General features: G+C 41.6%; 3 protein-coding genes across 4 annotated transcripts in view; all 3 read right to left on the bottom strand.

The window, feature by feature from the left end:
* LOC134183268 (leucine-rich repeat-containing protein 15-like) overlaps positions 1-9,615 on the bottom strand; it is an 11,705-nt gene extending 2,090 nt beyond the window's left edge. The window contains exons 1-19 of one of the 2 annotated variants that reach the window (XR_009970471.1): positions 9,447-9,615; positions 9,314-9,382; positions 9,048-9,128; positions 8,901-8,972; positions 8,774-8,845; positions 8,568-8,711; positions 8,438-8,512; positions 8,307-8,378; positions 7,423-7,494; positions 7,283-7,354; positions 7,082-7,225; positions 6,943-7,014; positions 6,808-6,879; positions 6,671-6,742; positions 6,531-6,602; positions 6,385-6,456; positions 489-560; positions 261-371; positions 1-200 (exon numbers count right to left, since the gene is read on the bottom strand). The exon at positions 1-200 is cut by the window's left edge and continues 33 nt beyond it. Coding sequence is in view for 1 of the 2 variants with exons in the window: in XM_062650760.1 (XP_062506744.1) it covers positions 1-200; positions 261-412; positions 489-560; positions 6,385-6,456; positions 6,531-6,602; positions 6,671-6,742; positions 6,808-6,879; positions 6,943-7,014; positions 7,082-7,225; positions 7,283-7,354; positions 7,423-7,494; positions 8,307-8,378; positions 8,438-8,512; positions 8,568-8,711; positions 8,774-8,845; positions 8,901-8,972; positions 9,048-9,128; positions 9,314-9,382; positions 9,447-9,607 (1,818 nt within the window). In the remaining variant the exon portion in view is untranslated. Of the gene's footprint in view, positions 201-260; positions 413-488; positions 561-6,384; positions 6,457-6,530; positions 6,603-6,670; positions 6,743-6,807; positions 6,880-6,942; positions 7,015-7,081; positions 7,226-7,282; positions 7,355-7,422; positions 7,495-8,306; positions 8,379-8,437; positions 8,513-8,567; positions 8,712-8,773; positions 8,846-8,900; positions 8,973-9,047; positions 9,129-9,313; positions 9,383-9,446 lie in introns of both variants that reach the window. The other variant, XM_062650760.1, reaches the window with a different exon arrangement.
* A 528-nt stretch (positions 9,616-10,143) lies between these two features.
* On the bottom strand, positions 10,144-11,767 carry LOC134183131 (regulator of chromosome condensation-like). Its single transcript, XM_062650598.1, has 2 exons — positions 11,635-11,767; positions 10,144-11,567 (listed from the first exon to the last, which is right to left on the bottom strand). The coding sequence occupies exons 1-2, from the start codon at positions 11,735-11,737 to the stop codon at positions 10,357-10,359; spliced, it is 1,314 nt and encodes a 437-aa protein (XP_062506582.1). The 5' UTR covers positions 11,738-11,767; the 3' UTR covers positions 10,144-10,356.
* Positions 11,768-12,680: 913 nt separating this feature from the next.
* Positions 12,681-20,060, bottom strand: LOC134183264 (uncharacterized protein DDB_G0286299-like). Its single transcript, XM_062650757.1, has 3 exons — positions 19,521-20,060; positions 15,452-15,880; positions 12,681-12,897 (listed from the first exon to the last, which is right to left on the bottom strand). The coding sequence occupies exons 1-3, from the start codon at positions 19,936-19,938 to the stop codon at positions 12,782-12,784; spliced, it is 963 nt and encodes a 320-aa protein (XP_062506741.1). The 5' UTR covers positions 19,939-20,060; the 3' UTR covers positions 12,681-12,781.
* Positions 20,061-20,063: the final 3 nt, after the last annotated feature.

The raw sequence follows: 20,063 nt of genomic DNA, 5'->3' as shown, positions 1-20,063 counted from the left end.
CTCTGCAATTGTATCCTCCAACTGCTTCTGCTTCTTTTCCAAAGCAACGGTTTCATTTTCTAACACTGATACTTTCTTCTTCAATGCAGAAACCAAATTTAATAGCTGAATATCCATTGCAGCAGACTCTATATGAACTACAGCCGCTGACGCAGGTTGATCTCTCTGTGCAATCTGCACACCAGCAACAGACAAAGAGCCTACAGTACACATTGGGTTAAATGTAATTAATATATATCTTATTGGCACGCTTGAAATACCACAGTTTTTCGGCTCCACAGAATGTTTTGAGACAAGTAGAGTTTTCCCTAATCCTCTCCCACACGGCACATGCTTGTTTCCATACGACTCGAGCACATCGTTCAACCACACTGTCTCACATAAACAATGAAATGGATTTTGTTGAACGTTTCTATCATCAACACAATGCGATCTATTTGTTACAGCATTTCTACCAGTAATGTTGCAACATCAGTGGACAATCTTACAACGTCGTGAGATGTCTGATGCACAAGAAGACAACTGGATGAATCTTTTCAAACAAATTGTTCTGAAGATAACTACATAAACAGAAACATAGCATTCAATGTCCACATCAAAAAAGATGTAAGTACATGTATTACAGCTCTCTCGTGCGTATTACTAGATACACAACAAGACTGTCTGATGTATTATACAAATCACCAAATCAACAGCACAGTACAAGAAATGCAACAAAATCACTCTACATCTCTACAGCTCTAAATGTACTCAATTAACAGCCTAACCCTGTTAGCTTTTCTGGCAATTAGTGTATCTAGATCTTGTTTCTGAATATTCACAAAACGACAATTTATGTAAAGCCCATCTATCCAATATTCACAATTATCGTCTGACCACTTCAAATCTATGTTTAACTTAGTGAACACACAATTTCCTCATGATTGCCAACTTACTGCACGTTGTAGTCAGAATTACAGACAATAAAATGCTAACTTGCACAGAGCAGGCAATAAAACTTGAAAGACATTGTTACAGTATATCATGTAATTGTTACTGTATATATACTTTGGTATCAAAATAGTCTTGATGTTGTCAATACAAGCATGTTTTCCTACCGTATTTCCTCGAATAGTAGCCCATGTTTGATTAGTAACCCTGCTCAAATAGTAACCCGTGGATCCGATCAGTTTCAAAAAATAATAACCTGTGATCGATTAGTAACTAATGCTTTGGATGTTAGACAATCCTTGCTGTTAGGGTAGGCAGATTCTTTACCATAAGGTAACACAAAACATTGAAGAAATAAGTCTGGAAGAAGAGACAAAGTCAAAAAAAAAGATGAAAACAATGATGAGGTGACTGGTCATTATGATTTTTGATGACGAGGGCACTGAGTAAACTACTGATAGCTGAATAGAGGTTACCGTAACTTGACAGTTTTTGCATGCGTCAAGAGTGTGTTCTTCTAATACTGGCATAGCTCTTTACTTCAACTTGAACCATAATAGCAAACATTAAAAATAGTAACCCACGGGTTACTATTTAAGAAAATATGTAATTTACAATAGCATCTAAACTAATTATCACTCAACAAAGATACCATAGGTTACCCCATATAGCACACATGATACATCTCCAACACCTGACTCTATTAAGGGATTTCTGACCCCTATACTCATGACTCTTGACTGTAATACCCAAAACACAATTCAGAGACTCCGCAACTGACAATCATTCTCACAGGAAGTCCCTGGTACTGCACATTTTGCGTGTACTCAAAAGCATGCCAATGATGACATGTAACATATTTATGAAGTTATAGTGGAATCAATTAATAAATACAGGCTTTACACTGACAATTTGACTAGAGCCAAACTGGCTCGAGTCTGGCCCATGCTAATTTGGTATGATTGGTGGTGTGTTTACACTATCCGGGCTATCCGGGTGTAGTGGTGCATCTGGCATGCTTTGAGCTAGCGCATGAAGAAGACAATGCTGATGACCAAACCTCTAACCTCCACATGAGTCCAGTTTTCACCACAAGAAGTTCGCGTGCCAGTACTACAGCTTGCCATTTTGATAATAATCTGGGAATAAGCAGCGGGAAATACACTTTGTGTATTGTTGTCCAGTAACATGAAAATGTGTAACACGTGGTTAGGTTAGTCGAGCTTGGCCCTACAGTTTAGCTCGGCCTAATTTAGCACAGGCTTAATGCACCTAGCTCGAGCCAATTTAACACCATTTACATGGGGCCAAACTTACAGGCCAGGCAAGAGCCAATTTGGCTCAAGTCAAATTGTCTAGCATAACGCCGGTATACAGGACTATGGGTGCATTTGATTTGCAATTCTAGAACTGAAACTGAGGGTGTGTTGCAAAAGTTGAAACTTACAGAAACAGAACTAAATCGAATGAAAATCTGCTTTGTGAACTGGAACTGCTAACCGAAATGCCAATCCACTACTATATAACAGTATTACTGCACATAAAAGTACAGGCACCTATGAGTGTCATGAACAAGTGCCAGTGGCGGACCCATAGAGTTTGGCTAAACAGAAGGGGGAGATGGGGGACACAAGCAACTACAAGCTGATATGATGTCATCAACTTTATGACATCACAAATTTGCCGTGTGACTCGACATCCAGACAGGTATAACTAGGAATCAGTTAAGACATATGTTATGTTACTTACCGGGAATTTCTGAACAGCGCACGGGGCAGCAATACGGAAAATGGGGTTTTCATGGAAAAATATCTGTTCTCATTAAGCGCCGGGGTGGTTGTTATGAGACTCTAGAAATTGGCAGATTGACTTGAGTACCACAGACTAGGCAAGTTTTAGGCCATCTTGCAACGTCCTGCATACATACTTAGAGTCTTTAAAAACTTACGATTATAACCAGACCTGACTGGCCTCCTACGCTTCCTGTCAAGCATTTCTTTAGAGGTTCCTTCTATAATCCACAGTGTAAGACCGCTGTCTGGTTGCCAAACCTGTATGTGCTATGTAGTATAGTAATGCACTTTACTAATACAGCCTCAGAATATCAACCAACTTTAGGCAAAGACGTCAAATCGTGCTCCACAATCTTGATTCTCGTTAGTGGCCCATGGGCTGTAAATGACAACAGTTTCCAAAAGATCAACCAGTAAGTGGTTGTTGGCTGAGCACTGTTTCAGAAATTCACAGTACTGTTATTACAAGTTAACATAAACTATTTTTGTTACCTACACCTCCAATTTCGTCAGCTTCTAGAAAAGGTTTCCATATTTGAAAAAGAGTGCAGTTTCAGCATTGCTGCCGATGATAACATTGCAATAAACGATGACGACGACAGCGATGACAGGAATTCCGAGACTGACGTTACTGACGAAGACATGATCACGTAGCAATTATGACAGTATTTTAGATAAAAAGCTACTCATAGCAGGTTTGATAGTCTGAACACATAATTCTAATAGTCAATGCAACACTTAATCAGACAAATTTCAGTTGCCTACTTAGAGGCACGTGCGCTTCTATCTCTATCAACTTGTTCTATTTTTGAAAAGAGGCTGATTTCACATATAGGTGCATGCGCTTTTATGCGCAGCAATACGGTACAGCTTCATCTACTGATCCATCGACTACAGAGCGACTTCAGTGTGCCATAACTCTTCCTGAACTTTTGCAAGAAAAGAAGCGTGTCCGTTCCATTAGTTCTAGCAGTTCCAGCTCCTTGGACAAACTGTTGGAATCAGTTTGAACAGTTCCAGAACTAAATCAAACGTGAGAACTAAATCAAAGTGAGACTAGACACAAAAATGCCAGGTGTCCCTATAATTTTGTCCAAGTCTGTACACACACACACACACACACACACACACACACACACACACACACACACACACACACACACACACACACACACACACACACACACACACACACACACACACACACACACACACACACACACACACACACACACACACACACACACACACACACACACACACACACACACACACACACACACACACACACACACACACACACACACACACACACACACACACACACACACACACACACACACACACACACACACACACACACACACACACACACACACACACACACACACACACACACACACACACACACACACACACACACACACACACACACACACACACACACACACACACACACACACACACACACACACACACACACACACACACACACACACACACACACACACACACACACACACACACACACACACACACACACACACACACACACACACACACACACACACACACACACACACACACACACACACACACACACACACACACACACACACACACACACACACACACACACACACACACACACACACACACACACACACACACACACACACACACACACACACACACACACACACACACACACACACACACACACACACACACACACACACACACACACACACACACACACACACACACACACACACACACACACACACACACACACACACACACACACACACACACACACACACACACACACACACACACACACACACACACACACACACACACACACACACACACATATTCTTTCAAAATCAAACATCCCCAAACCAACAAGTCTTACATTGGTATATCCCAACTATCAACATCCTGTACTTCAAGCTGAATTCTCTTATGAATCATTCTCGAGTTCTTTTCCATAATTAAATAGAAAGTTGCTGCATCATATTTTGGAAAGCCTGGTGAAATTTAAGGCCACTGACTGCTGAGGTTTTGGAAGCAATAGCTTTCAGAGTTTTGATGCTGAACAATGACCAGAGCCCCAAGGTCTCAACCACTAAGGGGTAAAAGAGACCACCAGCTGCGCGAACTCTGTCTTCATGGCGAATATCCTTTGTTCTTCACTCACCTCTGCTGCGGCTCCAGCCCTTACAGCTGATTTTGCCACATATAACGACTGCAAAGAGTTTCTAACTGTTACGTTATATTTAACCTGGGCCCTAGCGGCTCTTGTAACAAAAAATGTATGCATTTGATGGACCGGCCACAGTTTAAGTCCAACCGTTACCAAAATTGGCACCCACACGTGGCATGTTCAGAGGAAGGTTTTCACAAACAATTGGACAGATTATCCCCTTCGATGAGATGACACTTTTTTGGAATGGCTTGCATTGTCTGTAAATTGTAAGAGAATAAACAACTACCCACTGATTATCGATTCTTTTTGCATCATAGTGACAAAATATTTCAAATTTTATCATAGTGTGGTCACTTTCATCATTCATTGTTGTTTACATCCCATTGCTAGGTCCCAATACTGTCTACCAGTCCTCATCAGACTGTGTTATCTGAGCATGTTGTAGTTGATTTTGTTTCTTAAACATCAAACTAGGTCCAGAGCAGAGAGAGAATTCTAAAGAGTAATATTGTTCAGTGGGAAACATGCTGAACAGATGATTTAGAGCTCAGTAAAATGAGCAGCAGAAGTTATTAAGAAATACCCACAGATATAGTTGTTACCTTTGCCTGCTCATACAGCCTGCACAAAGAACTGGTTCCCAATCCAGTCATCTTCTAATCACCTATTTGTTGATGATCACTGCAATCTCACTGTAATGAATGTTTAAGTTGCAAACACAGTCACTAAAATGAAGGAGTAATGTCTATTGTTATCATCACATCAGAACTATTCCCATTAAACATGTTTCGCATAAGGCAATGAATATATAGTATACACCACTACCACAATTTATGTAACCAAATTACAACACAAGTGACACAGGATTATGTGTATATCTACTATCTACTACTGCAGTAGGTGGTCTGCAATGTAACCACTCAGTTTGGTGTCATTTCTTAATCATTCAAATCATACAATGCCCAACACCAGGCACCATGTAAAGAGAGTTGATAATTGACAGACAATATGCTCCAATGCCATACCATTTACAAGTACATTGTGCAATCAGTACATTCAACAAATAGACTCTCTAGCTTTCACATAGACAACCTACCCAACTTCTTATGAGTGACATGACTGACCTGTGCAATACACAACCCGAGAACTTCATTATGTAAATCTCATAACACTAACCCTTCAGTCATGATCCCTTTGTAACAAATGCCAACAACATATTGTTTTGCCATGCCTCGTTTTGTTCCCTACATTTGCTCTGCATGTAATAGCAAGCTGCTTATACCAGACTTAAAACGAAGAGAGGTCACCTTAATTAATAGCAGGTAGACCTAATTGCTGTGTCATACACCATATTATGCATAAGGGTAATTGAATGAGATCACCAGACAATCCACACATGCCACTAACCCTACATTACATTACACACACACAGACATTACAAAGCCATACATTTCCTGCAGCCTAGGTAGACTGCAGAATGTTGCATTGGCAATACTTTTCAACTGATTGTTTGCAAGATCACTATCCAAACAACAAGTACACGGATTATAGCACACCCTTGTAATCTTAATTGCTCTATTGACTTTGAATCTCACATAGTAACTAGCATTTCATCGCCAGTGAATGCTGTCTCTGCTACAGATTTGATCCTATTTTCTCTCAACACTCTAAACAAAAATCCCAATCAGACTCAACAGCTGATCCTTGAGGGCATGTCATGCAATCTCATGCATACATTTTCTTCAATCCAGACAAATTAGAGAAAACATGAGGTGGAACATAAGCTAACAAGTTACCATCCAAATGTCTATTAAATCATAAAACCACAATTTTCCATTGTCTCAATGTGTGGTGATCACTCAAAAGTCATACACTTCTTGTAAAGCCTTGCTGTAATGCAGCAAAGATGGACACAAATGCTCAAAGTGATTGCTACTGAGATATCTACACACATTCAAAGTCCCTTCACAAATCAGTCTGACACACACTCCATGCTGTATGACTTACAGTCGATGTAAAAAGCGAACGTTTTCAAATATGGAGCAATCCAAAGAGGCAAGCTGATTGTTTGCTAACGATCTAGAAACATTCAATTTTTAATTAAGGACACAGTACAACAACATCATTAAACGACACAAAAACTCACAAAGATTGAAGGTAACGCTGTTCAACAAAAGCTTTTGCATCAAGAGACGAAAGTTCATTGTCAGAAACATCTAAATGGTGAAGAACTGGTACACTAGCAAATAGGGAAACGGGGAGTTTCCTGAGATGATTTTGGCTGATATCTCTATACGGTAAAAAAACACAGTAAACAAGATAATGCGACATCTTGTTGTGCTAATACAAGTAGTTCAGGTTGGTCAGGCCAATGAAGCAAGCAACAGGAAGCAGTGTGAGCTTATTCCCGCTCAAGTCCCTGTAGATATCAATGATATACAATGTACAAGTGGATATAAACAACACAAACCTATGGATGCAACTCACAGTCTTTCGAGATGTGAGAGAGGCATGAACGATCCAAAGTCAATCACTGATATTTCGTTTCCATGCAAAGAGCTAGACATCAATGTGCAAGGTTACCACTAAATATTGATTTAATTAATTAATTAGGCTGTACATGATGAATAAATACACCACAAACATTAACAGTCAGAGACCTGGTGTAGTTATGAACTGATGCACATCTGCAGGGTGCATACCACTAGTATAAGTAACACAAACCCTCCCAGGTAAGACACCCATAACAAACCTGATTGTTTCCCACATGACCATATGGCTAATGAGGCTGTCGACACATGTTTAGTCTACTGTCTGTATTCCTTTAAGTCAGACATACACCACCACATAAAACCAAGATTGTTTAAGGCCTATCCACTGATTCAAAAGAAAGCCACTCCAGCATGTGTCTATTGATGTGTCGATGTAATTAATAGTAACAACAACATATCTATGTACATACACATCCATTTTAACAACACAACTGACATCCAGCAGATAGTCTAACAGTTGACTTTTGAGTGAAGTGTTTGCACACATGCCAACATATGTAGGACATAAGAGCCTCACAGTTGTTGAGCTCATTCTCATGGCCAGTGCTAAACAAGCAAGCAGCTGCATCCCATTCTGCATTACAATTGCCACTTGATACTGTTTGCAGTACACTGACAGGCACACATCCTGCTATCAATCACTTCTCAATGGCGCTTCCAAGAGTACAGACTATTCATATACTCATTCATACAAATAATGCAGTCATAACCAATTCTGGGCAGCCATCTAATTAATGATTACATTACACTGAGATTCATGACATAACGGAATATAATTATTATAATTGTAAATGACTAATTAATTAACATAAAACTTACAGATACTTCAGAGACTTCATGGTTTTAAAAGTGAATTTCCCTATCCTTGTTATACGATTCTTCTGCAGATACCTAAATGGACAATTCCAAAGTTGAAAGACACTTGAAAGCAACAGAATACCAGAACTTACAACGAGTCTAAATTTGGATATTGGCTTTGTAAGAGGTCAGGAGGAAACTTGGTCAAGAAATTTCTCTGTATGCGCCTGTACAAAAGCATGGCTCACTGGGAGGAATTCTAGAGTAAAGTTGATTGTTTACAATGTAGTGAGATGCCTGAGACGAGAAAGTGTCCCACCAGGGACGCTGGACAGTTTATTATTATTGAGGTTCAACACCCTCAGACTGGCAGCCGAGTCAAAAGCATTCCTATGTATGCCAACAATCTCATTTCCGGCCAAGTTCCTGCAATTAGAAATTCATCTCTTGAAATCAAACGCATCAGTGTCGATAATGATCACCCTTACAGTGACTGCAGAGCACGAACGTCTTCAAACGTCTTATTTCCAATTGTTTGCAGCTGGTTGTCCTGAAAACTCCTGAAAATGAAAACAGTCATCACCCGCGCACCGTATTTGGTGTCCAATAACTTACACGAGCTCGAGATGAGGAAAAGACTTGAAGAAACCATCAGGGATCCAAACGATCTGGTTACTGTCGAATACCCTACACCACACAGACTGTATCTCATCTCTGTAACCAGCAGGGGGAAGTCCCCTCTAGCATACTCCTCGAACTCACAGAGTGCGCAAGCTATTGCGAGACGACGGATGAAGCGACGTCAGCTGTCTGATGCTCTTCAGTCGGTTTCCTTCCAAACTCCTACACAACAAGACAGACAGGCTTCACAGCTGCCACTGGACACCGACAAGCTGCATTATTTGATTAAACACTGGAACCGCTGCCACGCGTCGCACCTCTCTCTCTGCACTCCTCCCACAACAAAAACGACCTCCTAACCCATACCGTCCACATCTACAACACACAACACGACATGCTGCACTCACAAGTGCGTGAGGTTCGTCAGACCGAGAAGAGAAGTGCCAATAGATCCTATCTGATTGTCTTGCAAATAGCTAAACAGCAAAACTTCATCATCATCTCATCAGAGGTCACATCTAAACACATTCTTTCCCTCACAGCTTAGTGGTAGAAGAAGGAATTCCCGCAGGAATAGCTTTTAAGGTCTTCCTCTCGCAGTTAACAACCACGTCACCTTCTCGTCTCCAGCAGCTGCACGGAGACGGACACGAGAAGACGGACGGGAGAAGGAGAAGACAAACGACAAGGACAGTCGACATACCGCAAGACAAATGTGAGATAAATGCGTCGTTACCACGCAGGTGTTTTTATATTTACCGACCACGCCTTCCAACCGCATACAATTGTATGGGACAAGTACTTCTAACTTTCGATCTCATCCTAAATATCTAGATAAGCGACGAGCGAACGCCAAACGAGTTGACGCGTCTGGCCGTTACAAAAAACTTCGAATAATACACAATCCGGGCAATACACTAAGAGCCTGCAGCTTCAACGAGACGCAGAACGGAGGGCGCGGATGCGGCACAATGTGACGAGATTAGCGGCCACACTTTGTGGTCGCTTACCGGCAATATAATATGACAGACCCAAGGCGCAAGCGTCGAAATCACTCGTTTTGTGAATTCGAGCCAAGCTCCGTAAATGCAATCGGTCTGTGGGAGTGGACGCGTGAGGTCGCGCATTATGTCATTTGGTGGAGCCGGGAACAGCTGTGGAGTTAGCACCCAGACTGTCGGACAGAAGGTGGAGACATGCTGGCAACGTGGACAGGGCAGACCGTCAATATTGCAGAACTATTGTACTCTATTATCATAGAATGTTGTCAATCTAGCTCTTCCGACTTCCTTCAAAACCCAAAGCAATATCCATTGCACGGAATGTACACTCAAAACAGTAAATGCAGCGTATATACATTCATTAAACCCATATGGAACATACATGTATGACACTGACTGTAAGAACACACACTCACACTCACACACATGCACATCAAGACAATTCTGTCCTAATCCTTTTGACACACTAATAATGCAGTGTGTTGACCACCAGCTGATATTGAAATGACTTTCTTGCCTTCCAAGTTCTTCCCTCTCATTCTATCTGGAGAATGAACGTCATTGTCTTCATCAGCGGCTAGTTGGTAGTTGGTGCCCATTCCCCACGCATATGCAACACCCTCGTTTGTCACGGCTAGTGATACTGCTCCTCCACCTGCAACAACTTTAACATTCTGGAATTCTGGTATCTCTACAGGTATGTGTGGTTCCTCAACCCCCTCTCCTAGTCCTAAGCGACCATAGTCTGTTCGACCCATGACATAGACTCGTCCATTTGATCCAAGCGCAATCGAATGATGCTGACCGCCTGTAAATTGAACGAGACTGACTTTCTTGCCGTTGTGACTCGGAAGGTCAGTCATGTGACCAGGCATGAAGTGTTTTGTGGTATCTCCCAGACCAAGTTGGCCGTAGTTATTCAAACCCCAAGCAAATACTTCATCATTGCTACTAATGGCAAACGTGTGGTAGCTCACACAAAATACATTGGTTATAAAAGGACAACGACCATGACGTCTTGTAAAGCGGACAACTCCGGGATTGAGGATTGCTGCTAATCCTCTCCTTCCTCCTCGGACTGATAGACATTCGGCAATTCTTCCCAGTTGTCCTTGCTCTGCTACACCCCACGATAGAAGAATACCACGGCTTGTTACCACTGCCACGTGATCATTGCCTGAACTAATGCCGACAGCACGGCCATAGCTCGATGTGTTATCAATAATTTTTATCGGAATTTCTAATTTCTTTTGATCGGGAGTCAAACCTATCGGTCCATTCGCATCTCTAAAACTTCCCCAACAGAAAACCTTTCCATCGTCGGTAAGAGCAACAGTGTGGCTATCTCCAGCACTCACTTGTACTACGTGTTCAGGAAATGAGACTAATCCGGGTACTGACTCCTGGTGCATCCCGGATGTCCGTCGTCCCAATGCACCTTCATCGTTACATCCCCACGAGTAGACCTTACCGTCGGTCGTAAGAGCGACCGTGTGCATGCCACCACATACGACCTGAACTACAGATCTATCTGCAATAGATGGAACGATCGCCGGCCGCTTCCTTTCCATAATCTCCTCTCCCAAGCCTAACTGACCTACATCTCCCTCACCTAACGTTAACACCAAACCGCTACGAGTGTCATCAGAAGAATGTGTCCCTAAACGTAGCAATCAGTATGAGTAATAATCACATTTCCTACTCACACACGCACGAGCTACGCGAACCTCGTTGTTTCTTCGAGCCTGACTCGTTAGACTCATCGGATGACTTGGCATGTTGATTTGTCGCCTGACCATTACGACGACGTTTCCCTTTAGTACGAGGCATGCAAAAGACAATAATAGACCGCCAATCTAAACCAAGCATGCGCAATGATCATATGCCCGGATAGTAGGCCCAACAACTGAACAGGTCTGGGTGTCTCAATCAGAAGTAAAAAACGAAAAATTATTATCTGGAGGTTGTTGCAGCTGTCAAGGTTCATTGAGCTTCTAACAAACTTGGTGGTAACGTCCACTCTAATTCCTGCACTTGATCAATAATATCGTGCTATATAGTTAATTAATTAATGTACTATAGCTAGTTTGTGTACTGTTGTATTGTAGTGCTGTGGTTTGTGTATGTGTATGTGCGTGTAAGGAAACTGCAGCTGGAAGTAAGGAAACTGCAGCTGGAAGTATAACCAATGTGCCACTGACAGAAACATAAATATAATTTGAATTCATACTCATACACAGGGTTGCATGTGGTACGTAGCACTCATTGCCTGGTCGCCAGTGGTGCCAACGCAAATTTAGACTCCAGATTCCTTGATATTATCTGTGGGCCAAAGTATCAATGTGGCAAACTAAGCAAGGACAACAAAGGAAAATTGGTGCATCAGATTAGTCATGACCCTCCTGGAGACAAATGAAGTTGTCTGAGCCAAGTTTGGCTCTATTACCATGGTAACAACAACCCTGAATACTAATGGTAGAAATCAATACCAGTAAGAATTGAAAATTAAAGTCTGTTGTGAAGACTTCCAGGTGACATCGGTAGTACTTAACATTAATTTCAACTCAGCTGTATACTACCTAGAGTACCGCTAGAAGCTGCTGACAATAACTATTGCTTCGTAGTTTTCATTTGATTCAACATTCGACGACGGAGGTTCACATGCACTTAGTTACTTGCATTTTCACTACCACTTCGTGTACACCAACATATTATAGTAGTTGTATATAAAGTGGAGTGATCAGCCACAGCAAGCGACAAACTCGTCAAAGCATACAGTGGGCACAAAGTGAAACACTCTATATTGTCTTGTTGCAACCCAGCAAGTATGTGACTCTCAAATAATTCATTTGAAATGAGCAACTATAGAAAGTGTCAAACAACTTCCCATTCTCCCTCATCGTCCTCTTCGTCGCCACCTCCTACTGGACGACTTTTACGTTTTCGTCTCTTTTTCTGCCTTTGAGGCTTAGCTGTGGCTCCAGCTGAACCTAAGAAGTACAAGCATGACAGTAAGAAAAAAGATAACACGAACTAAACTACAACAGCACAACAAAAGCCGTAGCAAGCTGTCACCTGACACTATAAAAACTTTTAGAACATTTTCACAAGAACCACTGCCTAAGTACTAGAGACGGGATCCAGTAGTAGATCCAGAGTTTCTTAAAGGTGCACTTTAGGATACTGGCAATATGAAGTCACAAACAAAAAATCAGAAAGATAAGATCAATTTAACTTAATTACTAATTACTCAGTGTGGAAAATAACAGTAGGACAGAGAACAATGTCCACCAAATGTTGTTTGTCTGACCAAATACTTGCACCAGTGTTTGGACGTGTTTGGACAAACATCCATCGGTACACATATATGATAAGTGTGTAAACCTTGTCTCTTAGCATGTGATGGCCTTGCCAATAGTGTAACTGTTAATTTCATGAACTTAGGTGCCTCCTAGCATGCTTTATCCAGAGAAAACCTCAGCTGCCTTTAATGCCATTTCTCCCTTGGAAGTTGGTTGTAAAAAATTACATGCAAAATGGCTGCAATAGGAGAGGCACTTAGTTATACATGTAACACCATACAAGAATGTCCTACCAAGGCTCAGTTTGTCCAAGCCAAAATAATTCCCTATTTTCCACACTGAATTACTGATAACGAAATTAACAAAACCTGCCAGGCCAAAAAGGCAAAATTTGAATGTAAATGAAGACCAATCCACCAGCTGGTCACCCCATGTGACTGCTAGCTTGTACAGTACTCATCCGCTATTGATGGTGCAAACACCACCAAGAAACTCCTAACTGTTGGACGCTTCTCCAGGTGCTGTACTTTCGGTCCCAAAAGGGGTAGGTGCACCTGTTGCGCCACTCTCTAGTCCGCCACTGGTATAATAGCAATGACAATACTGTACAAGAGTCGAGTAACTGAAGGTGTGTTTTCACCCTCACTTTCACAGCTATGAGCCCTTGGAGGAGGAATGAGCATCTCGTCACAAAGTATTACAAATCCAGGCGATGGCTTACTTCAAAGCGCACTACGTGTAAAACTTATCTAAAATTGTACAAAGAGACTCTCATTTCATGACCACAAATTACTAAATAGTTTGTAATTGTCAAAGTAACGAGACTTATCACATCACTGTTGCTACTGGTTACACAATTAATGTTAGGTTTCATATAATTATACAACAGAAACTGTCTGAAACTGCCAATGTAAAGCCAATCACATCGGCCATTGCAGACAATTTCTCTTGCTTATTTTAGGCAAGATCCAGCAAAGCAAAGTTGAATTAGGCTATTCTGGTGAAAACATTGCCAAGAACGTTGGTCGTTTATGATGGCTGTCTAGCCATTTTCTGTGGTTGCCACATACAACCAAATGCAAATACTAAATACTGCTCATGATTGGATTAATTGAGTGCACCAGAAGCAAGGCATAACACATTCCTAAGCATGACAGAACATATTCACACAGACCAGAAGTGATTCAATGCCTATTGAGTACACTACTCGCTCAACCACGTCACCTTTATGAAGTCCCATTTGTGATGGCTTATAGCTGACAAAGTTCTCATTGCTAGTAACTATGTTTGCCTAGCAAAAGATATACATTTATTCAATTTACTTGCTTGAGTAAGCACCTCTCTCTGTACTGCAACCATAAATCTTAATCAATCAACCCCTTCAGGGAAATACATTCATGAGGTAAACACTGTCCCATACTTATTGTTTGTTTATTCTACCCCACCAAGTATAAGTATAGGTTATCACCTGTGTTCCAGAGCAATTATCATATTTATAGCCAGGGCACTAGTTATAGCACAAGCCACAGCGAGTGCAATAACAATGAGAGGGCAAGAAATATAGATAACCGACTTAGTTACCAGCACGTCGCCCCTACCCAATGAGCATTCACGTAGATTGTCATATCGTCTGGTTTGGCGACAGTGTCAACTATAGTCAGTGGTACATTAATAACTTTCATCTGCTCCACTTGACTGACTGGGACAATATTTCTCCTTCTCATTTGACTTGTTAGCTTGTTTGTCAAATTGTTGCAGTTTGCATAAGATGCCCTCGCAATCAATAGCGTATGAATTCCATAATTGAGTCAGTGGAACAAATGCTCCACTGACTCAAGATATAATACCAATGAAATTGAATACATAGTGAAGATGCCCTGCTTGTTTGTGGAAGTGTTGAGGTTTCAATATCAATATTACGATCAGTCTCATGCAGTATGAGTATGCAATAATTGTGAGAGCGGGCAATAACTACAGTATGTGTGTAATAACTACACATACATATCAATATTATGATCAGTCCCATGCAGTATGAGCATGCAATAATTGTGAGAGCGGGCAATAACTATGGTATGTTTGTAATAACTACAGTATGCGTACACTATGTGGGCACTGGGCCGAATACTGATATTATTGCATGGTCTACGAGAGTATACATTGGGTAGGGGTCATGTGCCGGTAACAAAGTTATGATATTAAGTATGGAATAACGTTTTAAATAAATCTACTAAAAAAGTCATACCTTCTCTAATAGAATCTGTAGCATCTTGACCAGCTACTGTGTTTACAGAACTTCCAGTTGGTTTTGTTTCCTCTGGTTTCTTCTTGTCACTTGAAGAATCAACCACCTCCGGGCTCATCTCACACGCCTCACCCGATCTCATCTCAATGTGTACAAAATCTGATAAATCTGGATTGGAGTTACTGGACGCTCCTGCACTAGCCCTGCCAGATGATTCCCTCGTTGAACCAACAAGATCGTCTGTGGCTGCAGCTTTCAATAGTTCATCCGAGATCTCGTCCGGTTTCTTGTCAGTGATTATGTCAACTGGAGCAGCAACTGGAGCAGCAACTGGAGCAGTTTCCTCCTTGACAGCTGGCTGCTGTTCTTTCTGGAGTTGCACCTTTCTCTCGCGTTTCGTTTTTCGACTAACTGTCTCTTTCCATTCACCTAATTTAGAGAAAGCAACACGTTCAGTACACATTACAAACAGAAAGGAAATCACATGCAGTCAATAACCAACAGGCATACAGTTACCAGGGGTGACCAAGTGGCGCCATGGTGCTACGGGTGCCACCAGAGGCTGGTCTTGGGCATCAAGCAAGCAAAGATTTGGCACTAAGGCTTGAAGCCACTCAAGCACATGGTGACATCACGACTGTGACTGAAGAGCGGTGATTCCATGAACACAAGGAATCACTAATATCAATCATGTGTCTATGTGCCTGCCTCAGCAGCCTACCTGTCTGTTTGCATGCATGCATGCATGTATGATGATACATACATACATGAGTATGTATGTACGCATGTATATGTATAAATGTATGTATGTGTATGTATGTACTACGTGTGTATGTACTATGTAGGTAGGCAGGTAGCCTCAAACCATTCTCATGCAAGTGTGTCCATGTGGACGTGTCATTTCTGTTGGGCACTACGATACATTCCTGGTGCCATACTAAGGCACCAGCCTTATCTGAACTTGGCCATTGTTGGACAGTTCAACTGTTGCATTAGTGCATGCTGACAAGCCTACAAACACTGATACGCAATAAATGCCATTACAGTCGGATGTCAGTTATCCCAGACATTTTGAAACCAGGCCCTGTTCATTACTCTGAATATTTCGGATTACTGACATTAACTCTCCTGCCACACAAACACGTGTCCCTGAGCTTCCGAGGCTGCCCACGTGCACTCGTTTCAATCGAATACAAAATTGCACAAACACCCAAACTTGACTGCACTCTTAAGGTAATAACAAGAAAGTAGTTTACCATATAATGTTACTAACTTGACATTACACCTCATTGCGCACGTGCATAATAGTTTTTTACAACATGTAATTCTAGAGGGCATCCAAGGCACTCGGCGTTCGGTTATCTAATGGGTTCTGATACTGACATCCGACTGTACAAGATTAATGTTTAATTGCTAAAACTAAGAAATTCATTATTCGCGGCTGCTCGTTAACTTCAGCTGTCCTAAATAGAGTTACAAAGTTACAACACAATATTCGCAATATTCTATGTAAACTACCACCCAATCACTTTGTCAGATGCATATTCTATCTAGTGTTGGTGGGAGTCATAGTAATGTGCGTCGTGTTTCAGTTAGGACTCAGCAGGCATAAACCAGTGGTGGATCCAAGACTGTTTATAGTTCCATGAAAACACCCTTTGAAACTTGAATCAGTAATTGTCTGCTTAGTAACTTTATTACACACACTCAGCAATGAAATGGCCGCATAATACAGTGCAGTGCTGAGTTAGTAAAATGTAACCTATGCAGCCTAATGCGTGCTACATGGGCATTGCTTATGTAATGCCCTCATCTAGATCTCTCTATTCGGCTCTGCCCTTGTCAAGTGCAACTGTTACTGTGTCTGTTCCATTGATATTAACATGTATCTTACAACTTGTTCTCACAGCATTTCAAAGCAACAGAAAGTAGCTAGGCAATGTACTTTCTATGCATGTGCTTTACAGTTTACTATTACAGTAATGCACCTTGAAAAATATTACTTATTTAATACCTCACACCAAGACTGGAAGTGACAGATTTTGTAATGCAGACCAAAGTCAACTTCTTGAAAACTTGAGTGACAATGGCCGCACAGGCTGTGTGGTGTCCTAGCAGCCCTGTAGTGAAAACTGTATTGAACGAATCAGGGTTCGAAAAATCCGGTCGCCAAGTCGCCATATGGCAACCACTTCTAGATGGCTGGCGACTAGAAATTATTGTAGTTTCTAGTCTTTCGTGGCAGCAGCTCTTGGATGCAAACCACGTTCTCAGCAGATGTTTTGTGTTACATGTTGCCTCTTTCTACGTTTACCATTTAGTGTCACCCTGCGACGTTGCCGCTCACTTAGCACCTTCGTACATATCGTGTAACAACGTATCACCTCGCAATCTATTGCGAGTCATTGCCATTCTCTCATCATTTTTACGGACTGATTGGTCTCTGCTATCAGCTCCAGACAAACCCAACTAAAGACCTGCAGGCGCGTATAATTTTTCAAACAATTGTGGTCACTCCTATTCTTTATATGCTACACCAACAAATCCAAGTCAACAGCATCGATGAGTCACCATTGCGCAGCAGCTTCTCCCGAATGAAACAAGAAATTCGCAGCCAATCGTAGTTGAAGGTGACAGCAACTGCCTTTTAGATCCTTTTCTATGCTGTTCAAAGGAAACAAAGAATCTGACAATCTTGAATTGAGAGAAATAGAAACTACTAGGCAGATCTTGCAAACGGTGGGTGTAGGAAGTGGCAAAACAAACAGCTTTTCCCCAGTAAGCTGCCTGCATGTTTCTCTATCAAAAGAACTAGACCAGGTACGTCCAGAAGCTCATACGTCTCCTAGTGCCACTAAGAAAGTTGGTTCAGACCAAAAATTTCTGCATGTCCAGCTGAAATCTAGTTGAATGATACCACGCGCTATTGAAGCGCTACAATAACAAAGTTTACCAGGTGCGTTCCAGAGACTAACACAGCTAGTCATAGGAAACCACGTGGGGTGTGGGGTTTTCCCTTGAGAGTTACTGGATGTACTGTTCTCAGTAAATCAGTAGTGGCACTGAGTCATATAGAGAATTTAAAAAAAACGCTCAAAGAATGCTCATGTCTTATTGATGGATTGCCAGGATGTGAATGTGATGACAAACCACATAATCCCATTAATTAACATTACAAAACAACACAACCACATTTTTGTTTGGTTGTAGCTATACAGTTAGTTAAAAGTTTCTATAAATATGAATACTCATACTACTATGAAGGAAGGTAGTTTGTCTTGTGTTGTTACTGCATTTAGCTGTGTGTTGTACGTGTGTTAGTATGCCCCCAGTGGGAACTGCATTACTGTGTGTGATGCGATAGAAATAAATATTATTTATTATATTATTATATTTCTATTACATAAAAAGAATCCCAAGTACCATACGGTAGATTGATGTGTTTACTTGCAATCTACAATTAATGTTCATCCAATATTACTGGAAATTCTTAGTTAGGTCTTAATTTAATGTCAAACATGATAATCTGGGAAAGGGTCTCAACAGTGATATTAATGACTTGTTTACTTCTGAAATCTCTGACCTAGAAACTAGTGAAAGTTTGGCGACTAACCGTTCCTCTAGGTTGCCAAACTGGCAACCAGATTCAAACACATTTTTCGAACCCTGCGAATCCACAAGTTTTATATGTTCAAAGACAGCACATGTACGAGGGCACTGCCTGAGCGTTTGAACTGTTTGTTCACGTTTTCAGTTGACTCTTTGCTGTTTGCATTACACTCCAAATTGCTATAAATTACTTAATATTAATAAATTTTCTACCACTAGGTGGAAACCTTTTACAAACTCTTGGATATCCGTCGTTGGTTGTAAACCAAACCGGTCAAAGCTGGCCGCATGCCACAAGAGAAACTGGGAGTAGGACAGGAAGGAAACTAACAGATTTACATCACGTCTGGGCATACCTACAGCTGCATTTGCGTGCGCCCTGAACTACTGTCAACGGTAGCAAGGAATGGCAGCTACGTTATCACAGACGGGCATGCAAACGCAAAGTCACGTGTCATACCGGGTGCTTGCTCTTCTTCAGTCACAGCCACCGCATCCTGTGTGGTAGTTCCCAACGTCTCTTCTCGTTTCTCTTTGTTCTTCGCTTTTTTCTTCTTCTTCTCTCCACTTTTACTCTTCTCTCCACTTCCTACTTGCTCCTTTACATTGGCCTCCTTCTTATCACCCTTCTGTTGACCGTCTGACGTCGCAACTCGCTTCTCGTTCATGGAAATTCGAGCGGCGTCTGGAGTTGGGGTGGGCGTGGTGCCTTTCTGCTTCTTTTTCCTCTTCGGTTTTTCTTGCGAATTCTCCTCCCTTTGATGTTTGACATTAGCAGATGAATCTTCGCCGATTAAGCCGCGAAAGAGAAAGAGAAGAGAAGATACGAGCACAAGAAGAGGGATGACGACTATGAACACCCACACGCTACCATCCATTGCTATCAACACGTGGAGCAAACTTTCGCAAGAACCAGTGAGAAAACCGTCTATGACCCTCGTTTAGCTCCGCGTTTCTTGTCGTTCCATCAAAATCACGAGATTGCACGTCCCGGATAAGTAAT

This window comes from Corticium candelabrum, chromosome 8, assembly GCF_963422355.1.
Source record: "Corticium candelabrum chromosome 8, ooCorCand1.1, whole genome shotgun sequence".
In the NCBI taxonomy this organism is placed as follows: domain Eukaryota; kingdom Metazoa; phylum Porifera; class Homoscleromorpha; order Homosclerophorida; family Plakinidae; genus Corticium; species Corticium candelabrum.
This window is presented reverse-complemented; position numbering and strand designations above follow the sequence as displayed.

Excerpts from the sequence above, each read along its gene's own strand:
- LOC134183264 (XM_062650757.1), bottom strand. The coding sequence starts at position 19,938 with ATGGATGGTAGCGTGTGGGTGTTCATAGTCGTCATCCCTCTTCTTGTG. Across the intron at positions 15,881-19,520 it reads TGAAGAAGAGCAAGCACCCG|GTGAATGGAAAGAGACAGTT; the intron begins GTATGACACGTG and ends TCTCTAAATTAG. Across the intron at positions 12,898-15,451 it reads TACAGATTCTATTAGAGAAG|GTTCAGCTGGAGCCACAGCT; the intron begins GTATGACTTTTT and ends TGTACTTCTTAG.
- LOC134183131 (XM_062650598.1), bottom strand. The coding sequence starts at position 11,737 with ATGCCTCGTACTAAAGGGAAACGTCGTCGTAATGGTCAGGCGACAAAT. Across the intron at positions 11,568-11,634 it reads AGGCTCGAAGAAACAACGAG|GGACACATTCTTCTGATGAC; the intron begins GTTCGCGTAGCT and ends TGCTACGTTTAG.